A 16,552-nucleotide genomic window follows, 5' to 3' on the forward strand; every position below is an offset into this window, starting at 1 on the left:
CTTTTTTCCGTGTACGAATATGCAGTAGCAACGACGATTTTGCTAAAAGAGCAAAATTATATTTCTCCGTGCACGGAGAAAAATAATGATTGGATCGTTCTAAGTGGGTACATAAGCGAAATAAATGGGGGCGTAAGCGAAATAAATGATTTTTATTTCCTACTCTTACTTCTAACGCTAAATTTGCTTCACTATGCTATTGTGGACTTAGCATTGCGAGGGAAAAGAACGAAGCACTGCAGCATTAGTGCAGCTAAAAAGGAGCAAGCCTCATTTGTCTATTAGTCCGGCCAAGTCGTTTCGCGGCGCAAGTGGATAGTGCGTGTAGCAATTATCGCCTGTAATTAATCAACTTGGCGCGGAGACAGATTGAGTTACGCCGGGACGTTCATAAAACCGTTTATTAAATCGCGGCCGATGTGAATGAGAAATCTGGCGAAGATCCATGTCAGCTGGCCGCAGCTGGATGGACTGCTAATTGGAACTTCGTCGAAACGATCAATCGAAGAAAAGTGATGTGTACGACTCGTTTGCAAAACGAGCACGTCTGAACATGTTCTTTTTTCCGATGAAGTTAAGAGCGCATCACGATTGATGAGTCACTATTCACGAGACTGCGTGGAAATTCCAACCGGAGCCGAAATGACAATATACGAGACTTCTGACATCACAACTGCAAGGCATCTCAATTTGACTTTTGTCAGATTGAAATGTATACAACGACAGACGGCGTCACTACAGTTCATCTACTATATCACGCGTGATCATTCACCAATCTTCTTTAACCCTTCGTATACATTACTACCCATAACTAAAATTCAGCGCTCTTTTAAGTAATAAATGTAATGCATGGAACTAGTAATAAATGGAACTAGTAATAGATGGCGAACTAGTGTCGCCATCTAATTGTAGTTTGATTTCACTCTGCTAGCAAAATAAGCGTTAGTTAGTTAGCTTCTGGCAACCGTCTGAAGTGAAAATAATGGAACTTTGATATTCAAAATAAATATACTTTTTCCAGAAATGACTTACGAGACAATTTTTTCCTTAAAGATAAATATTTCAACATAAAATGCTAAATTTTTACTTAAAAATAATACAAAAAAATACAAGTTACAAAATTTTTTTGCAAACACTCACTTTTTTTTGAAATCGTGAAATATAATTATTTTTTTAAATATGAAATTTTTTAAATTTTAATACCAAAAGTATGTAAATACTTTCTATAAATATTAAAGTTAATCCATGAATTTTTTCAGAAGTTTAGCATAAATATTTTAAAAGATACAGCTGTTTGAATATTGCCATGGGTGGCAACCACCCAGAGTGTATGCGAAGGTTGAAAAAATAAGTGTGTATACAAAGAGTTAATTATATCTCGAAATTTATTGCAAATATCGCAAAACGCATTATATTCATCTCAATCCGTTTCACGTTCCCATAAAAATTGTGGAGGAGAGTCTGCGACACCTTGTATATGAAATATTCGCACATCACGATTATTTGAGAAATTCTAGAATTCTTAGAATAATTCATGAGGTTTGGTTCACGCAACTGCGACCATATAACACACACTTCCAATTCCACCAGAGAAAATGTTCAAAGCGTTTCGCAAAAGAGTATGTCATACACGGAGAAAAACTTTTAGCTCTTTTAACAAAATTGTCGTTGCTACTGCATGTTCATCGTGACATGAAAAAAATTTAGTTGACGTAACTAGTTTTATAAATTATTCGTTATCAGAGCAGAAGTAGTTTCGTTACCAGGATAGAAAAAATTTGTTGAGTGTATTTGTCCTAAGAATCACGTTAATTTGCTATTGATGCAAAATAATGTATCCTTAGCAAATTTATTTGCTATTGGAGCAAAACTGCAACTGCTTATATAAATCCATCATGATTCTTACAGCAAAATAATTTGTAGATTCAGCAAATTATATCCAACAAATACTGATTAGTACTCTTAGCAAATCTTCTTGCTGTCCATATAATAACGAAAAGATTTTGCTAGACCAGCAGAAAATTTGCTGGGCCAGCAAATTATTTTTTTCCGTGTACTATATCACGCGTGATCATTCACCAATCTTCTTTAATTCGAAATTTATTGCGAATATCGCAAAACGCATTGTGTTCACCTCAATCCATTTCACGTCCCCACAAAAATTGCGGAGGAGAGTCTGCGACACCTTGTATATGAAATATTCGCACATCACGATTACTTGAGAAATTCAAGAATTCCTAGAATAATTCATGAGGCTTGGTGTACGCAAATCCATAGACAGTGACTCACGCGATTGCGTGATTGCATATAACACGCTCCCAATTCCACCAGAGAAAATGTTTAAAGCGTTTCGCAAAAGAGTATGTCATACTTAAAGTATGATACCGACTCGTAACCGGCGAAAGTCCGACAATCGCGAGCGAATTAATGAGTTCACGAAGTTCCATGCAACGATGATCTAATGAAATTGTCGAATATGCTACTTGGCGAAGAAATTTCCGCGAAGTATTCGCGAAACGCGGACTTTGCACGCGTGACTTCTTCCATTACGAGTACGGCTCGATGACACATCAACGTATTGAGTGCACGAACGTTAAAGAATGCGCGATAGAACGCACTTATCGGTGGAAAGAACTGCCGCGACAACTAGCGAAATCTCGCTAAAATGTTCGCGGACACAATTCCGCGATCACGACCTCGCGCTCGCGATCGCGGAACCGTGATCGTGATCCCGGATGAAAGAATTATCGCTCGGCGACGATCGACCGGCGTGAATCTTCGTTTTCGCCGGATCTCGCCCGCGTAGAAAACGTGCACAAAACGCAGTAAAAGCAACGGCGACCCGGTTGCGTGATAAGGCGAGAGCAGAGAGCTCATGAATAAGACATGATGTCGCTCGCTAGATACGTCTCCGTGCGAAATCCCGGAGAAAATCTCGTGACCGTCTCGCGGGAGAAAAAAAAATATTTATGACGCAATTTCGACCGCGCATAAATATTTTATGTCCTCTTTTCCTTTTGCGCGCTCGTCGCACCATACGCGAAGATACATCCGCACGCTTATCGAGATACAATCGAAATACGCTTATCGAGATAAAAATGCGGTGCATTTTTCACGCAAACCTAATCTCTCGAGACGTATCGATACGGTCGGTTCTCGCGGCTTCGCGCTTTCCGCCTTTCTGCGCCCGGAACGTTGAATTCTTCGAACTACCGCGTATTTCACACAAATAAATAATATATCATTCAACTGTGTTAGGGGAAAGGCGGTATTATTCACAAGAAAACGTACCCAAAAGGTCCGATCTCTTTCAAATTTGGCACAAATGTAGAAGTATAAAAAAAATTTAGGTCATATTTTTTCATTTTAGTCCACTCTGATTTTCACGAGCAGTTTGTAGCTTTTCTGACTCCTATCATTAACAAGTATAACAAAAATGCATAAGAAATAAAATTGAACATAAGATATAGTTTAATAATTTTAACAAAAAATCGGCATAGCAGAGACACAAGCCATTCTAAATTTCTTTAGCCGAGGTTCCAACCGAAATATTTCAAATCTGTGCTAAATTAGTCAAAAATGGTTCGAATCTCAGGCAGACCGAGAAAGAAAGAGAGAAATCCAGCAATTTTAATTAAAATTGCCAGATTTCTCTCTCGGTTTGACCGAGATTCGAACAATTTTCTGCTAATTTAGCACAGATTTAAAATATTTCGGTTGGAATCTCGGCTAACGAAATTTAGAATGGTTCGTGTCTTAGCTATGCCGATTTTGTTAAAATTATTTAACTATATCTGGTATTCAATTTTATTTCTTATGCATTTTTGTTGTACTTGTTGATGATAGGAGTGAGAACATCAAAAAGCTATAAACTGCCCGTGAAACTCAAAGTGAGCCAAAATGAAATAACATGACCTAATCATTTTTTGTACTTCTACATTTGTGCCAAATTAGAAAGAAATCAAAGTGTAACTTTTGGGTAGGTTTACTTGTCAGTTTACTCTGTTTCTTTTAAGTAATGATTATCTTCAACAGAGAATATTTTCTCGATAACACAATCGTAAAATTTGTTCATCATAAGTTTGAGAAAATTATATTGTAATATACTTTATTGTGTGTATATTTTAAAAGACGAATTTATTTAATTCAGAATAATTTAATTAAAGAATAATGATTGGCAAGATTAATGACAATCTATTCTTAAACTATTAGAAACATAATAAAAGTAAAAGAAATTTTCATGCGAAAAATCTATAATATTCTCTCCGTGTACTATTTTGCAAATGACCACGTAAATTTTTAGTTATTAATTAAAGAATATCGGTGCACATAATTGCACCGATCGATAATGCATCAATCTTCTTTAACCTTTAGGCTGTCGGCATTTTTTCATTAAAAAAGTGGTTTTTTTTCAAAAATTGTTCTATATAAGTAACATACACATGGCGCAGAATTTTGAGATTTATGCAAAGCCACAAAAGTGGCTTTCCCAGCAGTCTAAAGGTTAATTAATGATTAAAAATCTACGTGGTCATTTGCAAAATGGTAGAGGACTTTTTCTTCAATTTAATGAGCTCTATCTGTGCACGTACGTCATGAGTGACATTGGGAATACCTCATATAGTTTAGACTAATCTATGCAGAGAGAATTGTTTCAATTTAACACTCTTGATTGACACGCTAAACCTACCAGGAATGAGATTGTATTCTGATTTGACGTTTATGATAGATTCGCGGATAAACTTGTGAAATCCTTGAAACGTTTACTCGAAAATGCAGCATGTGCATTTTTCTGCATGTAGCTGCCGTTTCGTTACTGTTATCGATCTTCAGCTCGCGTACGGCGCGTCTCGGTAGAATGACAATGACGAGATTGCTCAATGAGATACCGCTCCGCGATTCTTCACGTATACAACGTAATTTAAGTTAAGGATGGCACGCTATGCGCTCGGTAGCGCGCTGAATGGGGAAGGCGCCTGATAACGAAGTGGCGCGAGCCGAAACGGGCAGTAAGTCGGCGAAATGAAGGAGAAAATGCCGCGAGAAAAGCCGATGTCAAAGGGAGAACTTGCTTGTCGATTTACGACGGCAAGTCGAGACGAGAGACGTCGGAGGAGACGTCTTCACCGTCACGGAAGCGTAACGCTTCTATTTCGGAGACTATTACGTGATGCGGCTGTCGCTCGTCAAACTTTCCCGACCTGTCAGGACGTTTAAATGGATCGCGACTCGGCGTAAAAAATGAGACAAAAAGAGCGCCAAACGCACTCACTCGCTGATATTCGACGGACATTGTTGCTCTTTGTTGAAAATCGAACGACTTCTGTCGAATCACTGTCAACGATAAAATAAGATACACGGAGAAAAATAATTTGCTGGCCCAGCAAATTTTCTGCTCGTCTAGTAAAATCTTTTCGTTATTATATGGACAGCAAGAAGATTTGCTAAGAGTATTAATCACTATTTGCTGGATATAATTTACTGAATTTACAAATTACTTTGTTGTAAGAACCATGATGGATTTATACAAGCAGCTGCAGTTTTGCTCCGATATCAAATAAATTTGCTAAGGATACATTATTTTGCATCGATAGCAAATTAACGTGATTCTTAGGATAAATACACTCAACACATTTTTTTTTATTCTGGCAACTTTTCTTCTCTGATAATAAATAATTTGTAAAATTAGTTACGTCAACTAAATTCTTTTGCTGTCACTATGCAGTAGTAACGACGATTTTGCTAAAAGAGCAAAATTATTTTTCTCCTTGTAGATAAGATGAGACTTCCGACTGGCCAAAAACATCATGGTGGTTGCAAGTTTCAAGCTATAATTTATTATTTAGTGGATGTCAAAATGCCCGACGAACTGCAAAAATGTCGATAACATAGAAGCGAGAGTCATATTAATACGATTATCTTTTCCGTATTTCTCGTATAGAATATATATATATATATATATATCTAGTTATTCCCTAGAGAGTTACTAAAAATTTTCGTCTTAAAGTATTCGTTTCTAGATATTCAAGGGTCATAACTATTGATTATTTGAAGAAACTGTAAAGATGTCAAGCAGCTGTGATAGCTTGATGTTTTATTTGCAAATTTTCTGCTCGTTTAGCAAAATCTTTTCGTTATTATATGGATAGCAAGAAGATTTGCTAAGAATACTAATCACTATTTGCTGGATATAATTTGCTGAATTTACAAATTACTTTGCTGTAAGAACCATGATGGATTTATATAAGCAGTTGCAGTTTTGCTCCGATAGCAAATTGATGTTTTATAACTTGCGATTATGCGTTTACGTGTTACGTATAATCGTAACAATATTGGTAGTAACAATATTTCTTCAAATAATCAACAGTCACGATCTTTCACTATCTAGAAACGAATGCGTTAGGTCGAAAATTTTTAGTAACTCTCGATTAAGATGTGGCTAGGAAATAGCCATGCAATTCTTTATATATACAGATCTTATATAAATGTCAATTTTAACATTTTTTATCGTTTTTGTCACATATTGAGTGATGCTCCAATTAACTTTTCCACATATTTTCACCGTATAAAAGCGCTTGTGATTTTGTGTCGTACGACGTAAGGTTTGCGGAAAAAAATCAGTATTTTGTCAGTCAAGTTTTCAAAGGTGGCATCGTTTTAATACTAATAATATTAATAACAAACATCGAATGCATCTGTAACAATCAACTCCACATGCAGGTTACTGCAGTTATTGGAGCAAGTTATCACAGATGTTGGTCACATGATCACACAATCTCACGTTTTTCCGTGGAATTTGCCTCAACGATTACAGAAAACAACAGAAAGAAAAGTTTTGCGGACTAGTGAAGATGAAGAAATTATCATTGAGTCCAGTTGCCACGGTTTACCTTGCCACAGTTAACCCTCTACTGCCCAAATTAATTTTTCATGTTTAAAAAATTGTTCATGTACATAGGATGTTTAAGACTAAATTACTCAACACATATATGGTGAAATTTTATTTTTCTAATTTTTTATTTTCCCAATAAGTTTGTGACTCTGAGATCACGTTGGCCAGTTGCTATCGTTGGCAACATACTAAAAAAAGGTAGCCATATTGCGACTTTCACGTCACATCGGTCATGACAGGAGCAGCATTAATATTTGAGACAAATAATGATGAAACTGGATTGTAACTTCAGAGTCACAGTAGAGGGTTAAGATTATAGGGGAGAGAAACTTGTGCTTTAAAAGGTCAGTAAGACTGCGTTCCTTGGATGTATGCACTAAACTAACAGTGGAAAGTAAATAAAACGCAAAAGTCGGACGCAACGCGACACGGCGCGACACGTACCTGGCGTACTTTAAATCACGACGAGCTTATAGGCTTGGGGTCTATACATAGCCAGCCGCACGACGAGGAAAAAATAGTATTCGGTACACGTGCATGCGGATAACGTTACAGCGATTTTTAATGGCTCGTGTACACACGACGGAGGCGACTTTGATGCACTAATAACCACCTTGTCTCTCTACACGAGTGCGAGAGCGACTTCTGCCTTCTCGTGAAGGGAGGTAAAGCCGGCGAGATCGAGTTTCTATATCGATCGCCAAGTGCCAAGTTTGTGCCTGTGCGATATAAAATATCGCGATCAACCGCTACAGATTTTCCTTCCAACTCGACTTTGCGTTAATTGGACTTGTCAGGTCCCACCTTTCGTTTTCGCTTTCAGGAACAACTTATTTAATTCGAACATTGTCGACGAAAGTATAACAAATATCACTGCACCCCCGAAAGAGTATAATCTCACCCTTGATAGAATTTTTTCTGTTATATATCTTCAAAAAGATTCTGCTGAAAGCAAAAGGAAAATATCCCGAGTACACAGAGCAAAATGTTTGGGTGAATTAACCAAATTTCTGATGAAATATAAACGAATCAGATAATTCGGTTGAAGTTACCAGAAGTTCATAAGACTTCTGGTTAATTTGTACAGATCTCTGATAATTTTAACCGAAATTTTCTAGTTCGTTCACATTTAACAGAAAATTTGGGTAATCCAACCAAAAGCTTTTTTCACACACAATATTATTTGTCTCCAATAGAAAAGAAGTACTCTTTCGGTAAAAATTTTTACACTTAGAATATGGGATTATGAAAAATATTTTTCTGTCAGTTTTACAAAAATCCTCTCGTGAAAATAAGAAGATTAAGGTTGAGATTATATTTTTTTAGGCAAAATACGTTAAAGTTTTCTTGTTTAATTCAAATATTATCGATAAAAATGTAACATTACGAATAAATGTTCATCACAAAAATTCACTTAAAACATGAAGACATGTCACTTAAAAACTGTATCATTTCCACCAAATTTTAATAAATACATCTCTGAAGAGATGTATTTATATATATCTCTTGCTATATATTTTTTAGCTATCACAACTAAATAACTTTGTTACGAAAGCAAGAAAATTTGCTCCCGCAGTTAATAATTTTAGTTGTCCATATATTAGCAAATCTTTTTTTCCGTGTAGAGAATCGCGCCAGGACAATCGGCTTTACAATCTCTCGTTAGCCTAACTACCACCCGCGACACTTGATCGCGGTATTGGTCGTTAAAGTATGTACAGATTTTACGGCACTCTATGTAACAAGGTTGTTGGCGATCAACGTGGCTCCGAACACGGTGGACACAATGACGGTGCGCGCGCTGTGTGGAGTCACCCTTAAATGATTCATAGCGCATGTACAGAGGGTGTAGGACGCTATTCGGAGACAAAAGCTGCCATTCGCTCGCACGTGGCGTATCGATCGTGGCCGCGAACTTTTTGCAACTTTGAGCAAGCGGAGCGTACGTTGGGAGACGCGGAGGTGTTTGTCGTCCCTACTTGGCGCGAATGCAGTAGGAAAAAAGTTCGCTGCACGGTCTGGGACACCTGCGCTCCCTCCGCCGAGAAATATTTGACAAGTCCGGAGAAAACAAGTAGGCAGAACGACGGCCGCGTAACTTTCATCGCGGCGTTGCTAACGTGTTACCAGAGAATCACCCTTAATGGGACTGGAGGGTCAGATTGCCTGAAAATCGTGCTTGTTTTTTCACAATTTTTTATGACAAACTGAATGAATATGCGAAAGTATTTATTTTGACGTATATTTATACAATATATAAAGAGGAGAAAAATATAATTTTGATGATCAAATACTCAATATAAGTATATAGTAGATGCAATTAAAATATATTTCGTTTTTCTCTTCAAGGTCGTCATTTTGCAGTAATATCTTGATTCTCGGTGATTCAATTAAGTTGAATTTTAGGTAGAAAATTTCCGTAAGCTTGTCGTTATCGTGTGAGCCACTATAATGATAAAAATTGCAAATATCTTAATGGAATATTATTAAATTTTGAGTTCTTTTATAGTAAAAAAATTAATATTTCAAAATTTAATATTTTCACGAGTTTGTTAGTGGTTCCGAGAGTCAAGATATTACTGCAAAATGACGACTTTAAAAAGAAAAACAAAATATATTTTAACTGCATGTACAATACATTTATATTGAGTATTTGATCATCAAATATATATTTTTCTTCTCTTTATATGTTGTGTAAATACACATAAAAATGACATTTTTGCATATTCATTCAGTTTGTCATAAAAAATTGTGAAAAAACAAGCATGATTTTCAGACAATCTGGCTCTCCAGTCTCCTTAACTTCACTCCATTGCTCTCATTCGGCTGACGAATGTTGATGCTCTTGTATGAGCGAAATGCGGCGCTTGTTAACAATTAAACTTAAATGAAAATTTATTACTGCATTAGTGCAGCTTTACAAAAACGAATGGATGTATTAAAACATTGACTTATTATCAATCTGCCAGAGTAAAACTTTAATTCGATAAGAGCGCGGGTCACATTTCATGTATTTACTCTCCCGCTGAATGCGCGTCTGTTAACAAAAATTCTACTAACGAAATTAAGAAAACAACCATTGAGAACGAATATAACCTAACAGGTTGTAAATGAAAAATGAAAAAATTTCAAACCCAACTCTTAAGCCACTCTTATATAATTGGAAAGTCAAAATTCAACCGAACGCTCGCTTCATAGGAGAGCAGCTCTGTATTAAACGATAGATTTCACATTTTTTCCTTCCTTTCTACGATTTCTCGTCATTTTGCATGCTGTCGTTTTTCTTCTTATAAAGATGAGCGGCGGTGAAATTCAATTAAAGCGACACGAAATAAAGTACGCATGTGTTTATTCAGGTCAACCCGATCCCGCCGTGTGTCAGCTATGTCGTCCGAAGTCGCGGGCGTCGTGGGTTAATACTTTCGAAATGTGAAATGTCACGCGGTGCCATTTGACGGTGCGGTTCGCGCATTTGTAACCCGATGTATGGACGTGACTCGGGCAACATCGGTCTGGAAAAATACGATACGCTTCCGCACTCGCTCCAATTTGTCGGGAACGCTCAGAATTGAGCCCCGAGTCGAAGTGAAATCGTTTCGCGGGCGACCAGCGTATTCGCGAGGAACGATACCTCGCGCGCGGGAAGAGCTCGAAACTCGAAAACAGATCGCTCCGGGCCGAAAGTTTGTTAGTCGATGGGAGGAATGGAGCGGGCGGAGCTCGCGAAAACAGAGACATTCGGGGAAACACATCACTCGGCTGCTTTCATGTTGGTCGTGTAATATTTCTCACGATGCGCGAACAACTCGCGCAAAACTCAATATTCGACCCGAAGAGAATCGACTAACAAATCGTTCTTCTTATCTACGAGCGCTGTATAAATCACATCGACGCTCTGTCATCGACCGACCGACGTTGCTTTCTTTATTTTCATCCTATCGATGAAATTGCGACGCGATTGTAATTGGTGGTGATTTGCATTAAGGTATACACCTTCAACGACGGAGTCTTGGTCTTAATGTATATTGTAGAGGTACGCGAAATTTTAAAGTAAAAATTGCTACGGAATTTTGAGGCCGAGTTTTGGGACTGACATCCTGCAGCAATTGACTGCTTTTTCATCTCATGTGTGTGCTTTGTATATTTCGGGAACTAAAATATTCTATCAAAAATTTTAGTACGCTTATAGCGAGATTTACCATGTCCCTAAGGAAGGTACATCTCATTTTCCCGCACCACTAGAAACAAAGTAAAATTGAAAAGAATTTATGTGAGGAAAGAGAACTATATAATATTCTCTGGGAGCGTTGGTCAATGTTTGCTTTGTTTTAGCCGGCGGTCTCGTGCGGTTTTTCAGATGAACGCTCGTGTGCGAGAAATGGTTTTGACACATTTCTTCCCACAAAGTTAGAAGTGCATCGAATGATCACGATTGCGAGCCACTCACGAGCCTGCGCGGTAATCTGTTGTGACAGGAGCTGAAGAGTGACAGTATATGAGACTCTCGATATCACAACTGCAATGGACAATTCGGGAAAAACGTATGTTCATTATTTGATAGATGAGAGTATAATAAAGGGCTGATATCTGAATACTGTCACTTCGACGCAAGTCCGTAGCAAACACGCGCAGTGGCTCGCAATTGAGATCGTTTGATGCTCTCTTAACTTCGTCGGAAGAAATGTGTTCAAATCATCTCGCAAACGAGCGTGCGTACATAGAAATCCGATATAAATCGCCGAATCCCAGTAAGATTTAACCCTTACCGTGTAACGTCGGGTTACTCGTGCCCTGGCAAAAGTGACTGTCCCCTCGAAGGGGGGTAAGAGGAGCGGGACCAAACTATACTGAAAAAAATTGTATACTACTAAGCTACTAGTTCCCCAAGCGCCGACGGTCTAGTGTGTAAACAGCAGTCGTGAGAGCCAACCAAAATTTTAAAAGTGCACAAGTGACCCGACGTTACATGTTACGTTGATTTAAAATTGCAGATGAGTAAAATGTTTGTTTTAATTTGGATATTTTTTTTACTAAAAATTTATGTGTTTTCATTAGGAATTGATAAATTAATCTTAGTTATCTATAAATATTAATCTATTAGAGTTTCCTAACCTAACCTAACCTAACCTTTTATGTTTTGACTGTGCGCAATAATTTAACCTCGATATTACTATAATTTTTTCATACTTTTGTATTTTTTTATAATTTTGTAATAAATAATTGTATTTGATGTCATTTTCATAAATAAAATTGATTAAAAATGAATAAAATGTGTATTTTACTGTAATTTGTACCTATTTACGTACTTTCAAAAAACGTGATTTTGATGCTCAAAACTTAAGCATCCCATTAATTTATACATACTTCTACTACTTTTCTCTTTAAAGTACTATTTTTAAGCTTTAATTTCCCGTTCGAATTTTTAAAATGCATTAATTTTTGATAAAGTTACGATTTTTTGAAAAAAAAAAAAATATTTTTCACGTTTTTATTTGTTTATATAAATATATTGTTTAAACAAATGAAAAAATCGGGAATATATCGATTGATCCTTAAAGTAGGATAGTTAATAAGGTAACATGAATTTTTTCAGATTTTTTAGAACACTTTAATGTACTTTTTTAAGCATCGGACACGAGATACCCGACGTTACACGTTTAAGGTGCCAGAAAAGACGTTACACAGTAAGGGTTAAATAAGTCTAAACATCCAAGGACGTATCTCTGATGATCTTCACTTTGATATGACGTGAGATGCATCTCGCCGTTCATGGAAAGTTGCGAGCCTTGATACCGTACAATTATAGACCTCGTTTCACGCAGAAAACACCGGCTAGTATGGGGTGAATCTCACTTAGCTTGAATGTAGAGGTAAGTACAGGGATTTGTAGGGGGAGAAACAGAAGAGTGATCTTAAGAGGATACCGGATACCGAGATAATGCAGTTTCGTAGTTTGTGTCTTCTGTTTTCCTCTATTTGGTTGTACAGGATTCAAAGTAAAGGCACAAATGTCGATGCATCTTTCACTCTACGAAAGTATTTGCAATTCTATGCAACTAAATGAAAAAACAGTGCAAACTACGAAACTACATTATGTCGATATCCAGCGTTCCCTTAAAGAATCGTCTACAATGGGATTGGCAGTAGATAGTAAGACATAAGCAGCAAACAAATTGACCAATTAAGAATAATCAACAATGGTCGGTCAATTTGCTTACTGTTTACGTCTTACTGTTTGCTGCCAATTCCGTTATAGATGGACCTTAAAAGTAATACACGTCTTAATACAGAAATGATATAGATATATTATGTCGATATTCAGCGTTCCCTTAAAGGTGATATATGTCTTAATACAGGAACAACGTAAATTTTTTATCTTCATGCACACAATGACCGGTTAAAACCGTCTTCAATGGGATTCACTCTGACAACTTATTAAGATCAAGGCCACGGGGCCTATGTTTGTTTCTCAATGCGACTAATTATCCCGCAATTTGATAAAACACTGCACTTTTCCGGGACACGAGTGAGTCATTAAGCGTGACAAAATTGATTTACATGAGAAAGAAAGAGAGAGAGAGGGAAAGAGGAAGACAGGAAGAATCACGAAAACACACGCATTCTCATATCTCCCTGACATTTCTAGGAATTTTCATCAGAGCTAATTGAATCAGTATTAATTGTTATTATATGCGATATATCGATAGCGTACGGATAAGTTGCGCGTGCTTCACCCACGAACAGCCGACTGTAACGGGAGATATGTGATCATTATGCCAGATAATTGCGCCGAAATGTCGGAAAGTGCGACTACTGAACGGAAAGTTTACGAAGAAACTTTCGTGACGCATTTCTCAAGCGCGATTTCTCTCCCCCTTCCCCCTCAATTTTCACATCTCGTGTTTGATTAACCATTCACGCGAACTCGCGACGAGGTCTCCAGGGTATGTCCGCGGTCGACACGCCAAACTCCGCCTTGCAACCCCAAGAGTGATCGCAACTTTTAATGACGCGCGCGAAGCGCAGGATTCCCGATTATGAAGTTTCGACGACACCTAGCACCGTATACGTGCAATCGCGCATTTCCGCATGGTAATGAATGTACGGCTGGGAATACGACTGGAATCGCGATGCAGGAGGAGGGCTGTGAAAAATTCGCATGTACCAACACGCGCTAAGTGAAAAAATATCGAAAAAATGAGAAATATTTTTATCCCACGGATTAATAATATATTCACTTGTACCAAAACATGTTTTTATATGTTGAGAACAAGTCTACCTCGAGTGAGAAAATATGTATTTTTCTAAAATCGTTGTTTTTCACGAAAGTAACTGTTTGTTCCACTTACACAAAATAATTCAAGTAAATATGCCATTAATGTCTCTCTCTCTCTCTCTCTGAATAGGTATTTCTCATTTTATAGGTATTATTTTCTCAAATCGCAACAAATCTTGATTAATAATAAATTTCATCGGTAAGTAAAATTATTTGCGTGATTTTATATATGATTAATTTTATATATTTTATATACTGATTGTTATATATTAATTGTTGTGATTCTATGTATCGATTAATTTGGATTATTGATCCGTTGATATCTTAACCGAACAAAATTTTACCGACCAATATAGTTTACACTGGCGATTCGCCGACGTTACATCACCAAGTGGCGTTATCGCGACTTTCCTAAAAGACGTATCTCACTTTGCATATCTTGGCAGCAATGTTTAGCGAGATTATACAATTCGCTCTGCTTGGACTGCATACATAAAGCAAACATGCTTTCAACGACGCGCTTTATCATTCCGCGACTGAAAGACGCGACCTTCCAGCGGTCGCCCTCGGGGTGGCAGGAGTCTCCTCTTCTGGAAAAACTCCCGATACGCAGCGACACCCGCGGCTGTTACCTTCACAATTATTTCGTGTAAAGACTTGGTGGTTTTGCGGCGCGTCAAGCGCTCGTAATCAGTTTGCAAATGTACTCACAGAAGAGATTTCCTTCTCAGAGAGAGAGAGAGAGAGAGAGAAAGAGAGATTCGTGTTTGTTTATACCGCTCTCGGGGGTGAATATTCCCTGTTAAAGTTTGTTATCTCGTTGGCGTGAGCTTTTCTAGACTGAGAGAAGAAGTATCTAAAACATTAAAGATATTCATTCAACTACTGATAATATATTTCTTTCCATGAAAGCAACTGTCGATTTTATTTAAATAAAAGAATTACAGTCTTATATGTAAATTAGAATTTAGATTTAAGTGTAGATATTATCTACTGAATGAATGATTGTTATTTTTTAGACACTTCTCTCTTAAAATATAGATGACTAAAGGCACGCGTAATAATTTTGTTGAGCAGAAGATTCTATTATTCTTTCCTTTTACCTTTTTCTTCTTCTCTCTACTTGTTTTTATTATTATTCTCATTTTTGTGTATCTCCAATATAATGTCCTTCTAAGGGATGGAAATGGAATCATCTATCAATATATTTACCTACCGACCGATCAACCTACTCTCTTTTTCTCTCTCTCTCTCTCTCTCTCTCTCTCTCTCTCTCGATCAATTATTCATAGATCCATTCACTCTCGATCACGGCACCACGAGTCCGCGGAACAAGAACCTAACCTAACACCCCTGAGTTGAATTTTTCACTGCACCCCTAACCGCGACGTCAGGTCTGTTCTTTTCAGCTAAGCTGCTTGGTACAGACTGGTGAGTGCAATACGTTAGAGTGAAACAAAATATATTTGTAAAATCAAATAAAGGGGAAATATATTTGTCTCGCTCTAATTTATTTCACTAGCGTACAGCAGTTCAGTTGGAAGGAACAGACGTGTCGTTAGACGCGCGGCAAAATTGCGCCGATTTCGAGTTCTGGAGAGTCCAGTCCTTGCCCGCGAATCAACAAGAAATTCGAGTACTCACTCGAGCAGATGGACGCAGAACAGACCGGCGCCAGGTAGCAGAAGATCGTCGCTGCCGATTCGCCATCGTCTGCCGAACGCGATCAGACTCGGCATCCTGAAGCGTCGCGGACCACGACATAACCTACACGTGTGCGGAGAAGCGAGCGATCGTGCGAGCGAGCGAGCGAGCGAGCGAACGGACGACGACCGACCGGCCAGAAGCGGGAACGCGAACTGAAAAAGGCGAACGTCCGGACCGGTCGAACCGACCGCGCCGACCGACGCGCCATGTCGGCTGGCAAAATCCGCATTTGTGTCAACGCATCGACGCGCTGTCTGTCGATTTCCCCAACTGCGCGCGAACAGGGAGCTATAGGCCTGATCTACAATAGATGGAGTAAGGAGTAGGAGTAAGACGAAATGAAAATAATTTATTCGCTTACTCCCTAAAGGGACGTCTACATTGGAAGTAAATAGCAAGAAGTAGGAAGTAAGAGTAAGAAATTGATCAATCACAGTCGAATGCGAGAAGAATAATTAACTATGATTGGTCAATTTCTTATTCTTACTTCCTACTTCTTACTGTTTACTTCCAATGTAGACGTCCCTTTACACCCGCTCCTTACTTCAGCTCTTACTACTTAATTCAGGCTTACTCCGTGTGATGTAGACGGGCAAACTTTATTGTAGATCGGGTCTAAAGGGACGTCTACATTGGAAGTAAACAGTAAGAAGTAGGAAGTAAGAATAAGAAATTGA

The 16,552-nt window shown here is 38.0% G+C and overlaps 1 protein-coding gene across 5 annotated transcripts in view; it reads right to left on the minus strand.

Moving 5' to 3' along the window:
* Positions 1-16,552, minus strand: part of LOC116848699 (sn1-specific diacylglycerol lipase alpha) — a 72,189-nt gene that overhangs the window by 43,730 nt on the left and 11,907 nt on the right. Inside the window, exon 1 of one of the 5 annotated variants that reach the window (XM_032825030.1) lies at positions 15,813-16,042. The exons of the other annotated variants lie outside the window; for them this stretch is intronic. Within the exon in view, the coding sequence (XP_032680921.1) occupies positions 15,813-15,907 (95 nt within the window). The 5' untranslated portion in view covers positions 15,908-16,042. Of the gene's footprint in view, positions 1-15,812; positions 16,043-16,552 lie in introns of those variants that run through there. 5 annotated transcript variants of the gene reach the window in all.

This window comes from Odontomachus brunneus, unplaced genomic scaffold (assembly GCF_010583005.1).
Source record: "Odontomachus brunneus isolate Ranch 3 - 2012 unplaced genomic scaffold, Obru_v1 Obru_scaffold_097, whole genome shotgun sequence".
Lineage (NCBI taxonomy): Eukaryota > Metazoa > Arthropoda > Insecta > Hymenoptera > Formicidae > Odontomachus > Odontomachus brunneus.